The 17,197-nt window shown below is 42.7% G+C and overlaps 1 protein-coding gene across 2 annotated transcripts in view; it reads right to left on the reverse strand.

The window, feature by feature from the left end:
• Nucleotides 1-17,197, reverse strand: part of CPS1 (carbamoyl-phosphate synthase 1) — a 175,043-nt gene that overhangs the window by 57,296 nt on the left and 100,550 nt on the right. For both annotated transcript variants that reach the window (XM_072040456.1, XM_072040457.1), the window contains 12 exons: nucleotides 16,411-16,500; nucleotides 15,280-15,408; nucleotides 14,766-14,872; nucleotides 14,253-14,394; nucleotides 12,024-12,101; nucleotides 10,521-10,619; nucleotides 9,748-9,843; nucleotides 6,043-6,232; nucleotides 5,322-5,479; nucleotides 4,419-4,547; nucleotides 1,700-1,844; nucleotides 1,112-1,322 (listed from right to left, as the gene is read on the reverse strand). In XM_072040456.1, coding sequence (XP_071896557.1) covers nucleotides 1,112-1,322; nucleotides 1,700-1,844; nucleotides 4,419-4,547; nucleotides 5,322-5,479; nucleotides 6,043-6,232; nucleotides 9,748-9,843; nucleotides 10,521-10,619; nucleotides 12,024-12,101; nucleotides 14,253-14,394; nucleotides 14,766-14,872; nucleotides 15,280-15,408; nucleotides 16,411-16,500 — 1,574 coding nt within the window. The remainder of the gene's footprint in view (nucleotides 1-1,111; nucleotides 1,323-1,699; nucleotides 1,845-4,418; nucleotides 4,548-5,321; nucleotides 5,480-6,042; nucleotides 6,233-9,747; nucleotides 9,844-10,520; nucleotides 10,620-12,023; nucleotides 12,102-14,252; nucleotides 14,395-14,765; nucleotides 14,873-15,279; nucleotides 15,409-16,410; nucleotides 16,501-17,197) is intronic.

A 17,197-nucleotide genomic window follows, 5' to 3' on the forward strand; every position in this document is an offset into this window, starting at 1 on the left:
TTCATCACACCCAAAGCGAGCCCAAGCTCTCAGCACAAAGCTGCCTGGAACCCAAGTGGCTTCAGCCTTTCCAGTGCATCATTCAAAAGAGAGATCCTCGTTGTTTTTTGAGAATCCAACCCAGCTGGCTGGTGATTGTCCCTCCTCAACACAACAGATGGGTACTACTTCCTACCCTAATACATTGCAGAGCTACCTACCCAGGCCTGGATCTCTCTTTATTATCCACAAAGCCACCATTTTAAAGATGTATCTTGCCCGCAGCGAGACCACACAAACAGGTATGTTTTGCTGCGAGTCTGTCATCCAAAAAGAAAACAATGCAACGCCCACCATCCAGCATCATGGCTTATCTCCGCTCTGCTATGGCGCTTCAACAACACAGGAGTTGTTGAAAACTGCAAATTACAGATTAATTTGCACCTCTCAACAGCATCTGCAAAGTGCAATTAGGAAGCCAATTTTTAAACTGCCTGCTCTGACCATCCTTATCTTGATTAGTTTATGATTAGCCAACAAAACAAAGCAGCTAGCAATACCATTTGCATCAATCTGACAGACAGCTCGTTAATAACTGTGTCCTCTGGGTCCCAGAGATGATTTGCAGCCAACATATGGATACAGTGGATATGCTTTGTAAGGAGAGCTACTGGGCTCCCCTCCCACACACCTCCTGAGAGTTTTTCCATTTGCAGCAACAGCTTCAGCAGGCAGGAATGGACCTGGAGAGCTCACTAACCCCTTCTTCCACCTCCCTGCAGGACTGATTCTCCCATCTCATTCCTAGGAAGTGCTGACAGGAACCACCATCCTTAAAAACTTCCCATGCAGGAATCTACATCTCACTGCTCAGACTGCTCCAGAGTTGCCCCTAATAGCCACCTTCAGTCTTCTGTGCTGCAAATTAAGCTTGCACCTCCTTGTCTTAATGGCATGGACAGCAGACTCAAGAGCTCCTCTTCCTTGCAGCTATCACTTATGTATTTAAAAAATACCCCAATCCAAGTCATTGCCTTAATTCTCTTTCTGATCTTCTCCACTCAGTTTTTGTTTGCTCATTTGTTTGTTTGCTCATTTGTTTGTTTTGTGATTGTTCTTTACATAAACTTACCCTGTTGCTTTGGATGCCAAAGCTGAACTTCTCGAGAGTCTGGCATTAACTTCAATGATGTAGTACTCCAGGGAAGCTGGATGCAGAGCAAACTGGATATTGCACTCTCCCACTATATCCAGATGTCGGACAACCTTGATGGCACGATCCCTCAGCATCTGAAATTCCTCATTAGCGAGTGTCTGGCTTGGCGCCACTACGACAGAATCCCCTGTTTGTCACAAGGCAGCAGAGAAGGAAAATGAGAAGCAGTTCAGCAGCAGAAAATTCTAGCCTCATAGGTCACTTTCTTTGCTAACCCAGTGCCAGTAACGAAGTTATCACAAACATTCAAAAGTGTGGATGCAATGAAAAACACGGATAGTCAGAGTCCCAGAACTGGATTTTGGAGAAGCCAAAAGCCATCTTAAGAAAAATGAGATCACGGGGACAGGCTCAGCCTAACAACATCTGTTTTACACACTAATTGGCTGCATCAGAGACCTGAAGAGCATTTCTAGAGCCCACTTAATCGACACAATTACATGAACTACTGCATAAAAATAAAAAAGCATAATTTCCAGTGAGTCACTCTATGTCCAAGCCTACCTGTGTGGACTCCCATGGCATCGATGTTTTCCATACTGCAGACAGCAATACAGTTATCAGCAGCATCTCTCACAACTTCATACTCTATCTCCTTCCAGCCAACAACCGACTTTTCCACCAGAATTTGGTTAGTCATTGCAAATGCCTAGGAATAGGTTAAAAAAAAAGAAAAAAAAAGAACAGTAGAAAAGAAAACTTTGTTAGAATATGCTTTGTTACACCTTGTTAGAACATATTTAAGGCTTCTGTTCTTCTCCAGACAACCCAGGCCAACATGAAAATTGAAAGATGAATATAAGTGAAGTTCATAGCACCCATGACAAGCACTCCATGCTTTATTTCAGAAAAAAAAATCATTAGCTTTATTTGAAAGGCACAGAAAATATTTATGTGATCAGATGGTTAAAAAAGTAGGGCATTTGGGCTCGCAATGGCATGTAAATAACAAATAGGAGTACAAAACTATCTAAGGCTCCAATCACACAATAGACACATGCTTTTGTTTGTGCATATGGGCAGCCCCATGGGATATTCATGGGAATTCAGTGGGATAGCTCTGCAGAATGCTAAATGACTAAGTGATGGGAAGTGTGGGTGCCAGCAAACACTACTTAATTAATAGCACTAATAATGTTGCTTATCATTGGCATACTAACCAGAAGCAAGATCCGTGATTTATTCTGAAACTAATCTTGCAAGCACTCCTCAGCACAGGAGACAAAAATGAAAAATACAGTTTGTTGGTAAATGAGCATAATCTAAGTGAATAAATGGCCTTAATATTAGCAGATAGAAAACATTCATCACATCTCGCTTAAAAACTTCAAAAGTAACGGGCACATTATCAATCCATCCTTTAGCAAAGCTTCTTCTTTTAATGCAGCACATGAATCAGTTTTCAGCCTTGTCCCCTCTGCAGTCAGCTCAAGCTGTTATTCAAATGCTACCCTTAGGACAGTTGCCAAACTCATGCACAAGAAAAAAAGAAACAGTTTGAAGAGTGGCACTTCACCCAGTCTGAGGAGGCACTGAATTTGTGGTGATGTATCAGGAACACCTAACAGTGCTTGTAGAACAATCTATGCTTCTCCTCTGGTACTGTCTACTGCCTCCCCTCTCTCCTCTCTCAAAATGAACTGATGCAGGAGACATGAACTCAAGGCCAGGTTACTTGAGCTAGCTGTGCTGTGAAGAAATACACCTACAGGTGTTCAGTTGTCTGAACGTGCCCAGAGTCCAGTGTCTGATAATGTGGTTCACAGAATTACTGCAGACCATCTCCATAGCTGAAATGGAAAGAAGAGTATTTCTGCTGAGCTGCTGAAATGAGAACCGAAAGTTGAGCTAATCCAAAACCACTCAAACTGTTTTTCACTGTCAACTTTGAAACATTGTTCTTCATTCAGAATGCTGAATCTCTCAGTATCGATTTTGAAAACAAATAAAATAAAAATATTTAAAGTAAAACAGAATCAGACTTTTGGTAAAAATAAAGTTTCAGAAAGACCAACATTTTCCTAAAATATGACATTACCCCATTCCTCAAATTTTACAAAAGCAAGATGCTTATGAAAAGCTATTGCTTTACATTTGTTCATGGAAAAGCGGAGACGTTCTGAACCACAAAGAAAAAAGTGCCGATCAAAACCACGTTCTCTTACTGAAACAGATTTTTGATATAAACCTTCCTGACAGCTGCACTCACAAGCTTTCTAGGTGAATATCTGCTTCCTCTAAACAGAAGACCGTGTATAAGCTTGGGTGAGTGAAGTGTTTCCAACCTCAGCCATCAATCTGTAAGATAGGGTTACAGTACCCGCTGCCACCTCCTGCATCTGTCAGTCCTGTCCACTGAGCCTCCCGGGGACAGACATTGCCTAAGCAGATGTTTGCTAAACACTGTCTACACTGGCCCCAGAATTTGTTTGCATGACAACAATGTGAAGGAGAAAAAAAGCTATTTTCATTTACTGCTCCTAAAGCTATCAGCAGTATTTCTTTCTAGAGATACATGAAAGATTAAGGTCGTTAGAAATTCAGGAAAAGAGAAAAACAGGAATTTTAAAGACATTGGTGGAGACTTATTTCCTAAAATTCAGGATTTGGGGCAGGAAGAAAAAAGCATTCTTTTTTTTGATCTTCCCAAATTATTTTTACTTTTCACAGCAAATATAAAGAAAACAATCCCAGATTTCCTACAGAAAGTTGTTTCTTCACAGCCAGACACAGCTGGTAGATGTCAAATTATGAAGAGCATAATCCCATTAAATTTTTACATGAGCTTTTGACTTAGCAAAAATACTTTAGACTGAAATACAGCAGAGGCCCAAGTCTTTCAGCTCTTCTGACTCTGACACTACATTATCACTGAGCTCTTCAAAGGTTTCGACTTCCTTGACATCTGTCATGTGCCACTCACTCCTGAAAGCAGGTGAAAATAATTCACTATGATTCTTCCCAGACTAAAATTGCTGAAACACTTGCTCAGATGAACACTAGTTTAATCATTTTTATTACCCAAGTCAGTAGCAGGAATTACAAAAAAAAATAAAATAAAATAAGGGCATTAGAAGGAATCAGGATAATGTTTTACAGGTAAGATGAAAGGCAGGGTACGTACAATTCCAGTATCTGTGACTATCAGGTGAATACCCATTTAAAAATAAAAATAAAACTCACATGTCCAGACTATTCCTAGAGTTTGCAATCACAGACTTACCTTTGTACCAAGGTCCAGCAAACTTTCCTCATCAGGACATATGCCTGACCCCAGACCACCAAGGGCATAAGCAGAACGTATCATGACTGGGTAGCTAATCTTCTCAGCTGCCTTCAAAGCATCTTCAATCTTAAAGGAGATGGGAATACATTTCAGAGACAACGAGAACAACTCAGATGAATAAAGTCAACCAACTCAGGTTACTCTGTTAACTGGAAATCCCATCAATAAGACATTCAGCTGTCTGAAGACAAAATGAAAAGAATGATGTTGGCATTTTAACATTACTTTGTTCTGCCCAACAGCAGAAAAATGGAACATGGGCTCAAGAAGGTGACTTCTGTCCTCATCAAGGCCTTCCTCACTGATTTCTTGTGTTCTTACCTGGTCTGTCTTCACAGACTATAGCATCAAATAACCCCTCCGACAGACATCCTGCTTTGAGACTGTTTCCTCCAAACTCAAACATACCTTCCACTGAACTATTTACTTTTTCACACTCTCATCCTCAAGAGGGATTTCAGAACTAGGGATTTTTGAGGACTTGAAATCCTAAGCCTAAATGGCTTGTATAAGATTTTTTTTTTTTTTTTTTTTTTTTTTAAAAAGTGGCCACTGAAATCTTATAAACCTTTGTACTGCAGCACAGAATTCACCCAACTTGAATTTACTCTTCCATTCAATGGATAAATTAGCTTAGGCCTTCCAAGTTTTTAACTGCATTTTCATCCATTTTAAATCACTGTGAACCAGCACCAATCCCCATGAAGTGCCAATGAAAGTGTACAAGCTACAGTATCCACGGTTGTATTTAGCTTTCACTGAACAAAACTAGAAATATTTATTTTTAAATAACTCTAGCAACAATAACAGTAATCACATCTTCAAAATTGTCTGATTTACCGATTCCACTGCAAAGCTAGGAGCAATCATTTCATTTAGCTCAGTCAGTTTATCAGAAAAAAGCTTTCTATCCTCTGTAGCCATGATGGATTCAACTGATGTACCTAGGACCTTCACACCATACTGCTGCAGGACTCCTTGCTTGAAGAGTTCCACTCCTGCAGAGCAAACAAAGCCACAGCTTTGAGGGCTGATGGTAAATGAAGAAGAAAGTGTTCAGAAGATATCTGACTACCTGACCACTTGTCTGGCGTAATCAACAGTTAATATTCTTTGCCAATATTAGAACTTGGAACCACTACACAAATATTTCTTCCCTAAAATCTAAGAAACACTGGATTACTACTAAAGTTACTACTTGGCAATCATCTCAGAGACAAAGCAGTACAGGTAGGTCCTGTTGCAAGAAGGTTAAATGAAGCTAACTTTTCCTTTTGATCTCTGCCTGGGTGGTGTGAGTACCCCCAATTCAGCTACGGTAACCAGGAGATGAGCTTCCAGAATGATTTACTTTCAAGTGCTGAAAACAGTGATTAGATGCTATGTCCATAGCTTAGCAATTACTCATTCTGCCATGGTCAGCATCTCTGCCTGTGCCTCTAGGCAACACAGCAAGACACGGGTCTTGCACATTTGCATACGAGGAGTCTGCTGAATGTGTGGTGAGAGCAATGAGCTGGTCTGCAAGGGCTGCCAAGGCATCTATCTGCACTGTACTCACCGCAGTTGAGAGCTGTTTGGCCACCCATGCCCAAAATTAATCCATCAGGGCGTTCTGCCTTGATGACCTCCGTGACAAAGTGGGGAGTGATGGGGAGGAAGTAGACAGCATCAGCCTGCTTTATGCCAGTCTCATTGGTCTGCACTGAAGCGATGTTAGGATTCATGAGGACAGTCTTCACATTTTCTTCCTAAAAAAAAAAAAAAAAAAAAAAAAAAAAAAAGGAAATCTGCATTAAAGCTAGGCCTACATGGAAAAAGAGCTAACAGCAGCAGCAAGGACAGAAGGTGTTCAACAAGCAGCTTCATCAACAGCAGAATGTAGAAAGCCTGGTTCCTCATGATACTGTATGCACTAACAGATAAACTCTGCCTCTATATGCAAGAGGAAGGTTAGCCAAAACTTTATACACTTTTTTCTCTGTCACATATGAGAAACTGAGATAAAGAGATAGTAAAGTTTATCATGTTTCCTGCTATAACAGTAAGAGTTTACAGCTCTTTGGGCTGCAGATGGAATTTCACTACAGTTTGCTCAACAGTGGAAAAGTTTGAGACAGAGCTAGGCAGATCAACTCCTCTCACTCTCAAAATATCAATGCATAAAGAGGATGCCAACCAAGTTTTGCTAAAGAGGCCAGAATATGGTCATGCTTAAAAGAAAAAACAAAACCCAACCAACCCCCAAAAAAGGCCAACACACCAACCACGGGCAGATAAAGAGCAACACATTACTGCTTTGTTGAAAAGGTGTACTGGGACGCGTGCCTCATTGTTATGGGAATTCATTATAATCTCCATCAATGTCTGATAAGGCAATAAACTTCTACAGATGAACAAACCCTTTACAAACAATGCTAACTATGGATGCAAAATACATTTTAAGAGAAATATTTGCCATATAGGAATAGTGAAGGCTTCTCAGACAGAAGGAAAAACAAGAGAAGAAACTTTCAGAACAAACAGGACCTGTGAGCAGAAATAAATAAAAGAAGAAAGAGGAAAAGGGTTGGTAGATTAAGTCAGCCACCATTCCTCAAGCAAATGGTATGGAAGAGTTGCTGGGACTGGCATAGAAATTACTATTTTTCTTCTGTTCACAGAAAACACAAGAACATTTTGTGATTGCCTGACCCACTGGTTTGGGGAAACAAATACAAAGCTCACCTGGAGCAGTGGGATTCTTACTCAGTGCTCTCTCTGATTACTTATTTCAGTTACTGGATAACATTTCTTCTTTCTCCCTTGATAACTTAAAATACTGCTTTAAAGACTGACTGTAAATTTCTGTTGACACTTTTTCCCCAAGAAAAGTTGGATTTTTTTTCCACTGAACAGAAAACTCTGCTTTCCTTGAAAACGTGCATAGCAGGGAAAGGAATAAACAGAAAATCCTTACAGAAAAGATTTCAGTTTTAGACTAAGGACTCCAAACTGGGTAGTTTTCTTGCAGGTGCTGAGGGAGAAGGGTAGCTCACTGACCACAACGTTCTTCTATAATAAATATGCTCAGAAATTCAGAGCTATAGTTCTGCTGCAATGAACAGGGGAGGGGAAAGGTTCAGCACTTTCCAATAAGCTGGCGTATCTGTACATCTCAGCCTTTTCTTTCCTATTTATCTGGGGCAAGGTATCTGAAGGACCAGCTGGCAGTGATGAGGAACATAATTAATGAGCAGAATTAATGCACGCTGTGCTAAGAGAGAAGTTTTTACTGATATTACATCCCCAGGCCTAGTTATTTGGGATTCTAGATTTTAATCCACTTGGTGTTTGCCCTTGTAACCCTTTCCTTCAACTTCTGCCTTTTTAATTTTCTTTGTTGTTGTTGTTGTACGCACTACGCACAATGTCCACCCATCCTAGCTGGAATCTTTATCACAACTTAATTAAAACAGAGAATTAATAATGGAGTCTTCCTGAAGTATTCTTCCTTTTGTGCAATAGCCACCAGTACACAGAACAGCCGGGAGAATCCCCAGCCCAAGCAATCATGAAGATTTTTCAGATGACCACGAGCCACTCTCCGCTGTTCACAGATGCTTCCTGGCCTCCCGCTTCATAGGTTGTTCCCGCCTTCGATGAATATTCTTGCAAATACGAATTCACCGGCTGGTGCAGCCCCAGCTGTATGGGGTCTTACTCTAGAAAGAGGCACACGCGTAACTGTGTAGGACTGGATGTGAACTGCAGCACCTTCTTGTAAGGACCTGGCATCCAGTAGACTAGGAAGAACAGCAATGCGTCGCAGAGTGAATCAGAACATCCAGCAGTGAGAATCAGTATCGATTTTTTAAACGAAAATAAAACTAAGATGTCTAAGGGGAAAGAAATCTCTTTTTTTTGTCTCCTGTTAATTGTCCCTGTTCTTTCCCATCCATGCTCTGCAGCTTTCTCCTGGCAGCTACTGACCAACTGCCTTCTCTCCTGCATGCAGCTGTAAATCACACTGCCAGAGGCAAGGTCAGGAAGAGCAAGCGCTGCTGCTGGAATGGCTGATTAGCGTGCAGCAGATCAGAGCAGCTGGCTGATGGCCACAGGAAGAGAAAGAGCACTGTGGGAGGTCAAGCTAGGAAGATTTATCATTAAAAAAATAAAATACACACACATACACACATAAAAAACACTTATTTTTTTCCCCACAAACTGGAGCTGAGTTTGAAGGACGAGAGAAAAGGGGAAGAAGGGACAGAGAGGCCTCTTTTCCAACCCAGGTCATTATCAGCACTCACCAGCTCTGGGATCCTCCACTCCTACCTTGTCATCATCTTGACAACATGGCCACTTCAAGCTAGCAGCCAGCAATAGCAATACAGGACACAAAACACATCCAATACAAGATGTGTTGTAACATTAGGACCGATGCAGACCTACCCCAGACTGTATTTAAGATTACTGTAATTGATTTTTTCCCCTTTGCTGACTCTGGGGTCAGCACAGGAATAGAATGGCCCTGACTTCGGTTAGCTTCAGTGCAGATCACAATACTCACCTTGTCAGAGCAGCTATAACTACTCTGATTCTGTCAGACTGACCCCTACAATCTCTCCTTCTTCAAATTAGGAGAATAACACAGCCCTCCAGGCTTCTGAAAGGGGACTTCAGAAGTGGGACATTAAGTTTATTGGACAACAGTCATAGAAAAGGATGACTTTTCGTATATTCCTTTCAAAATTATGAATTCCCTCTGGAAACAAAACTTGGCATGTGTGAACTTTAAAGCCCTCATTCCATTTGAAATAAACACATTTAGAAAACCTGTTTTGATAAGGGGTTCAAAATCTTTTGCATAATGATCTTGATAGCAGCCAACTGCTCTGCTGCTGTTATTATTTGTCTGCCTTGCAATGTCAGCACTCCACAAGTTTCAGTGATTTCAGCTCAGGTGTTGCTAACCATCTTCCTCCTCTTCATTCGACCAGAGTGCAGGACGACATGACAAGCCTGGAGTGCTCAGTCACACAACAAAAATAACAAACCAGCTGACGGCTGCAATGGAAACCTCAAGAATGTCACTCTCCAGTCGCTAACTCTGAGTGGTTAACTCATATCACACAACCAACAAAGTCATAAACCAAAAATGGGTAATTTTATTATTTATTCTACCAGCTTCCCTGCCCCTGCAATAAAAGAGTTGGACAAACATTCACTGTGACAAAGGAAAATAAAATAAATAAAGTTAGCATTTCTGAAGTATCTGTCTCACCTTCATGGCTTTCACAGCCTGAGATCCAGAGTAATCGAATTCCCCTGCCTGACCGATGGACAAGCCCCCGGATCCAAGAATGAGAACTTTGGAGACCTGGAGGTGTGAAACAGTATAGAAAAAGTCAGTCCCATGGTGGTGGATAGCAAAATAAACAGAGACTGCATCACAGAACAAATCTTAAGTTCCAAAAAGAGAATAAAAGTCACCTCCAAGAACTCTGCAGTTTTTACTTCTAAGAATATTTCTACAGGAATTGTCCCATATCTCTCTGGTTAGAGAAACACAGCTCATGCATAAGGCATGCAATACATGTGTTGATTTTATCATGTGCTCATAGACAACCATGCCTCATTTTGGCTGCCCACAAAGTCCAGCTGCCTTCTAAGATAGCAAAACTGTCTGAAATTCAGCTCACGCTAGGAATTTCAGACTTATTTGCCAAGCAACAGGGCATCAATATTATGATGCTGGCACGAGATCTCATGGCTGGATTATCCCTGGGCACCTCCTATACTGCTGTGAGAGCACCCTTCTTGGGAGAACTTGAAAGAAAAATACATAAAATGTCAGATCTTACAAATTTCCAAAAGAAAAGGGAGTCAACAACACAAGAAAAGCTAGACAACTCTAGGACAGGCCTTTTGTACAGGGAGGAATCCTTTGACCTCCATGGCCTGCTTTTTATGCCATTTTGCACAGTGGGTTCAGCAGGAGTCAGCAAGCTCCTAGCCTTACTGACAGGCAGGAACAAAGAGCATCTATGCACTGACCTCCACTCTAGAAGCTGCTGCTCCAGCCTTGGGCAGGACCGAAGCAACGGTAGTGCCTTTCCCTCTCTTAACCAGTGAAATAAATGAGTCAAACAGGAACTAGGAAAAATAAACACATGAATTTAATCTCCAAAGCGGAACTAAACAAATAATATGCAAAGAAGGAAAAAAAATAAATAAACAGGCCATTTGCAAGCTCCAGCTATCAACTCTGCTCCGCTGCCTTCTGAAGGCACATTCACACCACCAGAGAAGAGGGGACCATTATTTATAATGACTTTGCCATATCTGACAAAGCTGCATTCAAGAAAGTGCGGTCATATCAGGGAGAAAACGCTTATAAATCATGTCTGTGAGCTCTGCTTATATATGGCTGGCAGCATAAGGAAAGAGCGTGCATTGAAAGCTAAAATACAGAAGAGCAGATGCTTAACTAGCTCCAGTGAGCCATGTGGAATGGAGCCTGCTACAGAGCTGGGGTCTGAACAGGTGTGTCTAAGTGTCAGCTGGTTGGTCCCTCCAGAGATCCCAGAGCAGCTGTGAGGAAAGTTTTTTCTGGCTTCCATGTGCCTCATCCCAGGCAGCAGCAGGATACAGCGAGGCAGGCTGTGACTGCACCCAACTGATGGGGTCCACAAGGGGTCCAGGTTCCCAAATCCATCCAAGCAGTGGAAGTGCACATACTTGGAGAAGCCAGAGCCGAGGGTTGTTTCACATTCTGTGAGATTTACAGGTCAGATTGGTAGGAAACGTCTTGATATCAAGAGATTTACTTGCAGGTTTAATCAACAACATCAAATTAAGAATAAAATAAGCACTTCCATGTATTCTTCCACCTTCTCAAGAAACGCTAAGTGTATTTCTGTTCAGATGTGCTTTCTCTGCCTTCCACATCCCCTGCTGCTGCTTAGTCATAGTCTGTGACTACGCAATCAGTTGTTATAGAATTTGTGCGAAGTCACAGATGGGGGATTAAAATTTCATTTCACTTAGGAGAACCAGAGTGAGGAAGTATGCATTCATTTACATAACTCTACAGTAATTATAAAATTTGAAAGTGGAACTAAAATGTATTAGAAAGTTAATGATTTTATTACAAAACATCTGGCTAGTGTTTTTTCTGTAAGATGAAATCCTTTTCCTTTTGCAATCACCCCAGGTACAAGATAGTTGAGCCTGATCCTGCAAAGCCTTAAGCACTTCAGTAACTTCCAACACACAAATAATCCCACCAGGACTCAAAGCATGCGCATCATGTGAATGGAATCATTGATCCAAAGCACACAGAAGTCAATAGACGCCTTGCTGCTGATTGTAATTAGCTGTGGATCAAGCTAAGCAGACACAAGCCTATGCATGACTGGGTCCTCTGTGAGGATTCTGACTTCTCCGAAAACAAGATTTAGGACCATCAACAACATAAAGACTTGTTATTGTAGCTGATACGTATCTGCACTCCCCAGGTCACCTAAAAGTAAGCCCAGATCAATCCTCATACAATACCTCTGTGTCTGTTGGTCCAGGATTGGCGTCTGGGTAGAACTGTGCTGTGAAAATTGGTCTGGTCTCATGCATAATTCCCTGTGGGAATAAAAAAAAATCAGCGTAGATGACTCCTTGGAAGTAGGCAAGGGAACAGAAAGCCAGATGTTATCCCTGCAAGCACTGAAGGCCAAGGGGCTGAGATGTTTTTAGTGGCTGCTAAATTGAAACCTGTTTCATGCACAATCTTCAAACTATGCCTTACTTGAGGAGCCTTACTATGGAGCCTTTTTATCTTCTGCTAATGTGTGTGCATTACCCACTGAGCTGTGCGTGGCTGAGAAACACGGTAGAGACATCACCTTCATTACAGTAGCAAACCCTATTAAATTGCATGCACTTAGCAGAGCAGATAGGCTGGTCTCCCTCCAGAGGAGATCCTGGACCAGGCAAAGAAGCAAAAACATACAGAGCAAGTAAAAGATCACTTTGAAGAATGCTGTTTCATTGTTTTTACTGCTCTGATCTGGCTCGTGCTGTTACAGAAGAAAGAAATGTTGGTCATGCTCTTTACTTCCATAACTCACTTCAAATGCTGACACAAGGCCATGCCCTGGGTCACTTGCAGGCCTGTGAGGAAGTGGGACCACTGCTCTGGATGAGCAATGGTACGAAAGACCTAAGCTGAGTTTGGAGACGGTGCTTGTATTTCTACTTGGAGCCAGGCAAAACAAATCTCTCATTTGCATGGCCTGACAGCACCAGGCAGTGCAGGCCACTGGCAGACTACATTGTAGCTGTCACTGCTCATGGCCCCTGATTCCAGATGGAAGAAACCAAGATTCCCTTAAGAGAGAATCCCAGAAAAATAGCTCAGATATAAACCTGTTTCCCTCACAAATGGGCAAAGGAGCCACAGCAGCTCCTACAGAGTAACAGTGCCATCCTGGGCTGCAGGGATGGGACAGGGACATGAGATGAGCTCCTGCCCACAGTAAGTTTCTGCCCTCAGAGTAAAGAGCATCCTGAGTCTGCCACATTTTCCCTGAATGCTCATGTTATTTCTAGTTACGCACTAACACCTTTTCAAAATATATTCACTCCATAGCTTGTCAGTATTTGGAAACCTGTGCTGGCCCTGTCCAACTGTGTTGTGTCAGGTCGGTCACAGGAAGTGCTTCTTCTCTTCCAAATACAGGACTGCAGAGGAGAGCCCATCCAGTCCTGTTCCTGCTGGTGCACCCCATGCTAGAACTGCAATGTTTCTTGTCCCTCTCCAGTGTATGGACAAATCTATAAAGGTTTAGGAGCCTGATGCTGCTTTGGGGGTAGCAGAAATGCTTTCTTCAGGTCACATGAAAGAATATCATGCTTCTAGATCCAGAAGACTCATGTCCAGCCTTACCACCTGATTTAGGCAAAAACACCATCACACTTGTCCCCAAAATTTAGCTAAAGCAAGCATGGAAGGCCTGAGAATGGAAGGGTTCCGTGTGCCAACACAGCCAAACCAAAGTCACTTCAAAAACTGAATGACACTTGTAAATCCTTTGTATTAATACCTTGTTTGGCAACATTTATCTCTGCTTAAATACACCTGCAAGGACAAAGACGACAGGAACTGATGAACAACGAACTTACTCTCAAACCATCAGCTGGAAATTACCGCTGCTTGATCCTGCAAACTATAGCCAGGATATGCCAGGACAGCACTGTCCATTCTGCCAGCCTCAGTGTGGGGCATTTATACGAAACAGAAGACCCCCCTCGTGGAGTGTTACTTGGCATGAGGCCTCTACATCAGATCCTGTAAGTTGTTCTCTAGAGGCAGTTACCTGTCTCCTCCCTGACCTTTAGGCCTTGGGATTCTATTTACATTAACAAAATAGATCAGACTCCAGTAATATCCCTTTTCTGTGCTGTATAACACAAAACCAACACATTACAGTGGCACAGGCTAGCACCCTTGCAGTGGGGAAGTCACAGAAGTTAATAAGGCAACAATTCCAGGGAAATCGTGAGGTCACTGCTGCAGTCCTATGCTTTGGGCTAGCATGGACAGAGGTAATGGTTCACCCCCTTTTTGGCTGTAAGGAAGGACCCTGAGTAAAGGAGATGGCCGTGTCATCAAGTTTCGTTTTGATGACTAATTGTAACCTGACTGCAAGCTTCCAGGAGGGAAAATAAAATGAGATAGTCTTTCTTTACTGGAGGCTGCTATGTATAGGTATCTAGAAAGTATGCACTCACCTCGTTTGTTTGGTCATTGGCATTGACAAAGAGAGGTTTCCAGCCAGGTGGGAGGGTAGAGCTGTCAATGGCATAACCGTGGTTCTGAGCAGTGATGACAGCCTGTCCATTCACTGCATTCAGGACAGGCTGGTTCTGCCCTCTGAAAGAGAAAGGGAGAAGGAAAGGGTCAGAGAACAGGGAACAGAAGTGCTGGATGTGTCCAAATGCCACAATGTAGAGGAGCTCATGGCTGAGGAACTATACATATTGAACGGCTACTGCTGAACTGCTACTGGTAACCAATCTCAAAATGATAAATCCTGGGAAAAACTTTGCTGTCCTTCAGTTTGGTGGGGGACCAGTTACTCAAACTCTTTGAGACACCTTCAAAAAAAAACAATGTACACCATGGCAATTTAAATTAAAGGAAGGAGAATGGCAAGAATGAAGAAATAACTGCAAAGCACTGTGCTGTGTGTGCAGCACTGAACTGGTCTGTCTGGGCCCTGGGGAGCAGAAGAGCTGCTGTACCTGTTGGCCATCTGCATCTTGTAGGAAGTGGCTCCGGCTGCTATTCCAGTGATTACATGCCCCATGCTAATTCCAAACAAAGGCTCTGGGCGATTGCTCTCCAGCACCTACAATGAAAAGGTTTTCAAAAGCTATTGGAGTGTCACTGTTCAGCAATTCCAGCATAACCCATGCTATGCTCCTAGCCCTGCTGCAGTTCCCTCACAGCAGCCACATAGAGTTTGGGAGCTGGGGAGGGGACGGGTGGAATGCAAGGCTGGCAACAGCCTACAAAGGACAGATTCCTCCTCTCCTCAGGGGGAAGGCTCAGAGCACAGCTTGCTGTCTTGATCTACTCAAGGGGAATGAGCAGGGGTGCTTTATATTAACACATGACATTATTTCAAATGGGAGCACTGTGAAATCAAGGCTATTCCTTCACAAGGTCACAAAGGTGCTGAAGGACCAAATTCAGACAACTTGGAAAAGATGACAAATAAACATGAAAAAATGGCCTGTGGCTATCATACTCTACCTTTCTGACATTCTGAATCACCTCCTGGGCCTTCATCGGATCCCCTGGACCTCCAGAAATTATGAGCCCATCATAGTCCATGCTGGTAAAATCATGGTCCCATGGAACCAGATGTACCTCGGCACCCCGCTGGGAGAAAATCAGAGGGTAAGACAAGCAATGAGGGGAGCAAAGGAACAAATGAATGCATGTCTGGAGGCTGAACTGGGATTTCAGCTGTTCCCTTGTCAGGAACGATTACAAGGCTATTATTAATTATGTCCAGATTATTTCCACAAGCCTGCTAGGACTTTTCATCTTTGAGCCACCTCAGTGTTTGCCAAGTATTTCTGAAATTCACTAATGAGATTGAAAGTTAGTAATTGAATGCAAAATAGGTGTGTATATACACATGTAATACATTCACTGTCACACAATGTATTCATCCTAACTGCTAACACAGGGATCTCAGCCTCTTCAACATGCCAGCAATAGTCCTGCATGCCTAGAAGGGGATGAACATACACATTAACCAGAAAACTGAAACACGTGAACCTTGTGCATCTTGAGAATAAGAGGACACCATCTTCGTTCCTCCAGTATGGCTAGAGAAGTAAGGACTGCTCCATCTCAGTGCTAACAACAGGAAAAGATTTTCAAAGAATCCTAGAATTAAAGAATCACTTTGGCTGGAGGGAGCTGAGGAGATCGTCTGGTCCAATTCCTGCTCAAAGCAGGGACTTCCACTGTAGGGCAGTTTTCAGTTTTCTTCGGGGACAGACATTCCACAACTTCTCTGGTTCCCTGTTTCAGCCATTCACCAACCACTCTCACTGCAAAATTTTTCCCATTTATTCATTTCTGGCAATGTTGGCACCACAGCTTCTCTAAAGATCACCTTTCTGGGATTCTTCAAGGCCGAAAGGTTGCTGCACAATTCCTCTTCCTCACCCCCCTCAATACCATGCATCAATTTCAGAAAACACCTCACAGTCCATAAAAATCATCCTAAAAACAAAAACACCTGTACCTCATTTTAGGAGGGAAACCACTACTGGTATGAATGCGTACAGCTGAAAAGAAGGCTACTGAGTACAGGGAAGGTTCTTACCAAAGCAGAACAAGAGAGAAGGATATAAAGCACCGACCTACCTTTACCAGCAGACGAATAACATTGTACTTCAACCCACAGTCAACTGCTACAACTTTAATTGGATTCCCTCTGCCATATACCTTGACTTCCTACAAAAAGAAAGGCCATGCTGTAAATGACAGATCACCTCCTGCCCCCCAAAACACAGGGAAGGCGGACAGCAAAGTAACTCTTCACCAACGTGCAGCAACTGGTGCTTAACAGTCAACTTACAAAGAAATCTCCAGAAGTACCACAGATGTTAACACTTCATTTTTTTGTTAAAATAAAGGTTACAACACCATTTTATATACCGTTGATTACAGCAGTAACAGCAATCCCTAAGAAACCACTTGTTTCCATAGCTAATGACAACCTTTTTTCCAGTGTTTCACCTCATTAGCAGTGAAGTAGCACGTCAGTTCTCACAGATCATTGCAGCCCAAGAGAATTGCCAGACACATGGGGAGAGGTTTCCAGCTGAAGGGAAGTCATCGCGCTGATGCCAGTGGAGCAAGGCTGCTTCACGCCCACCAGCTATGGCTCCATCACATTAAACACAACCCTGAGCTTCCAGTCACAGCAGGACCAAAGCACAGTGTGGCTGGATATGACACATTCTGTGATAGACCTGCGGTGGGTGCCACTGAGCATCACGTATGTTCACGTGGCACCAGCAGTTGTACACAGTTCTACACTTCTGGCACCTTCTCTTCCAGCTGCTGTTCCCATCCCGCAAAGTAAATTGTCCCTGCACATCCCCTGCCTCTGGACCATTTCAGTACACCCACTTATCCTTCCTGGTTG

The sequence above is a fragment of the Anas platyrhynchos genome, chromosome 7, assembly GCF_047663525.1.
Source record: "Anas platyrhynchos isolate ZD024472 breed Pekin duck chromosome 7, IASCAAS_PekinDuck_T2T, whole genome shotgun sequence".
Taxonomy (NCBI): Eukaryota; Metazoa; Chordata; class Aves; order Anseriformes; family Anatidae; genus Anas; species Anas platyrhynchos.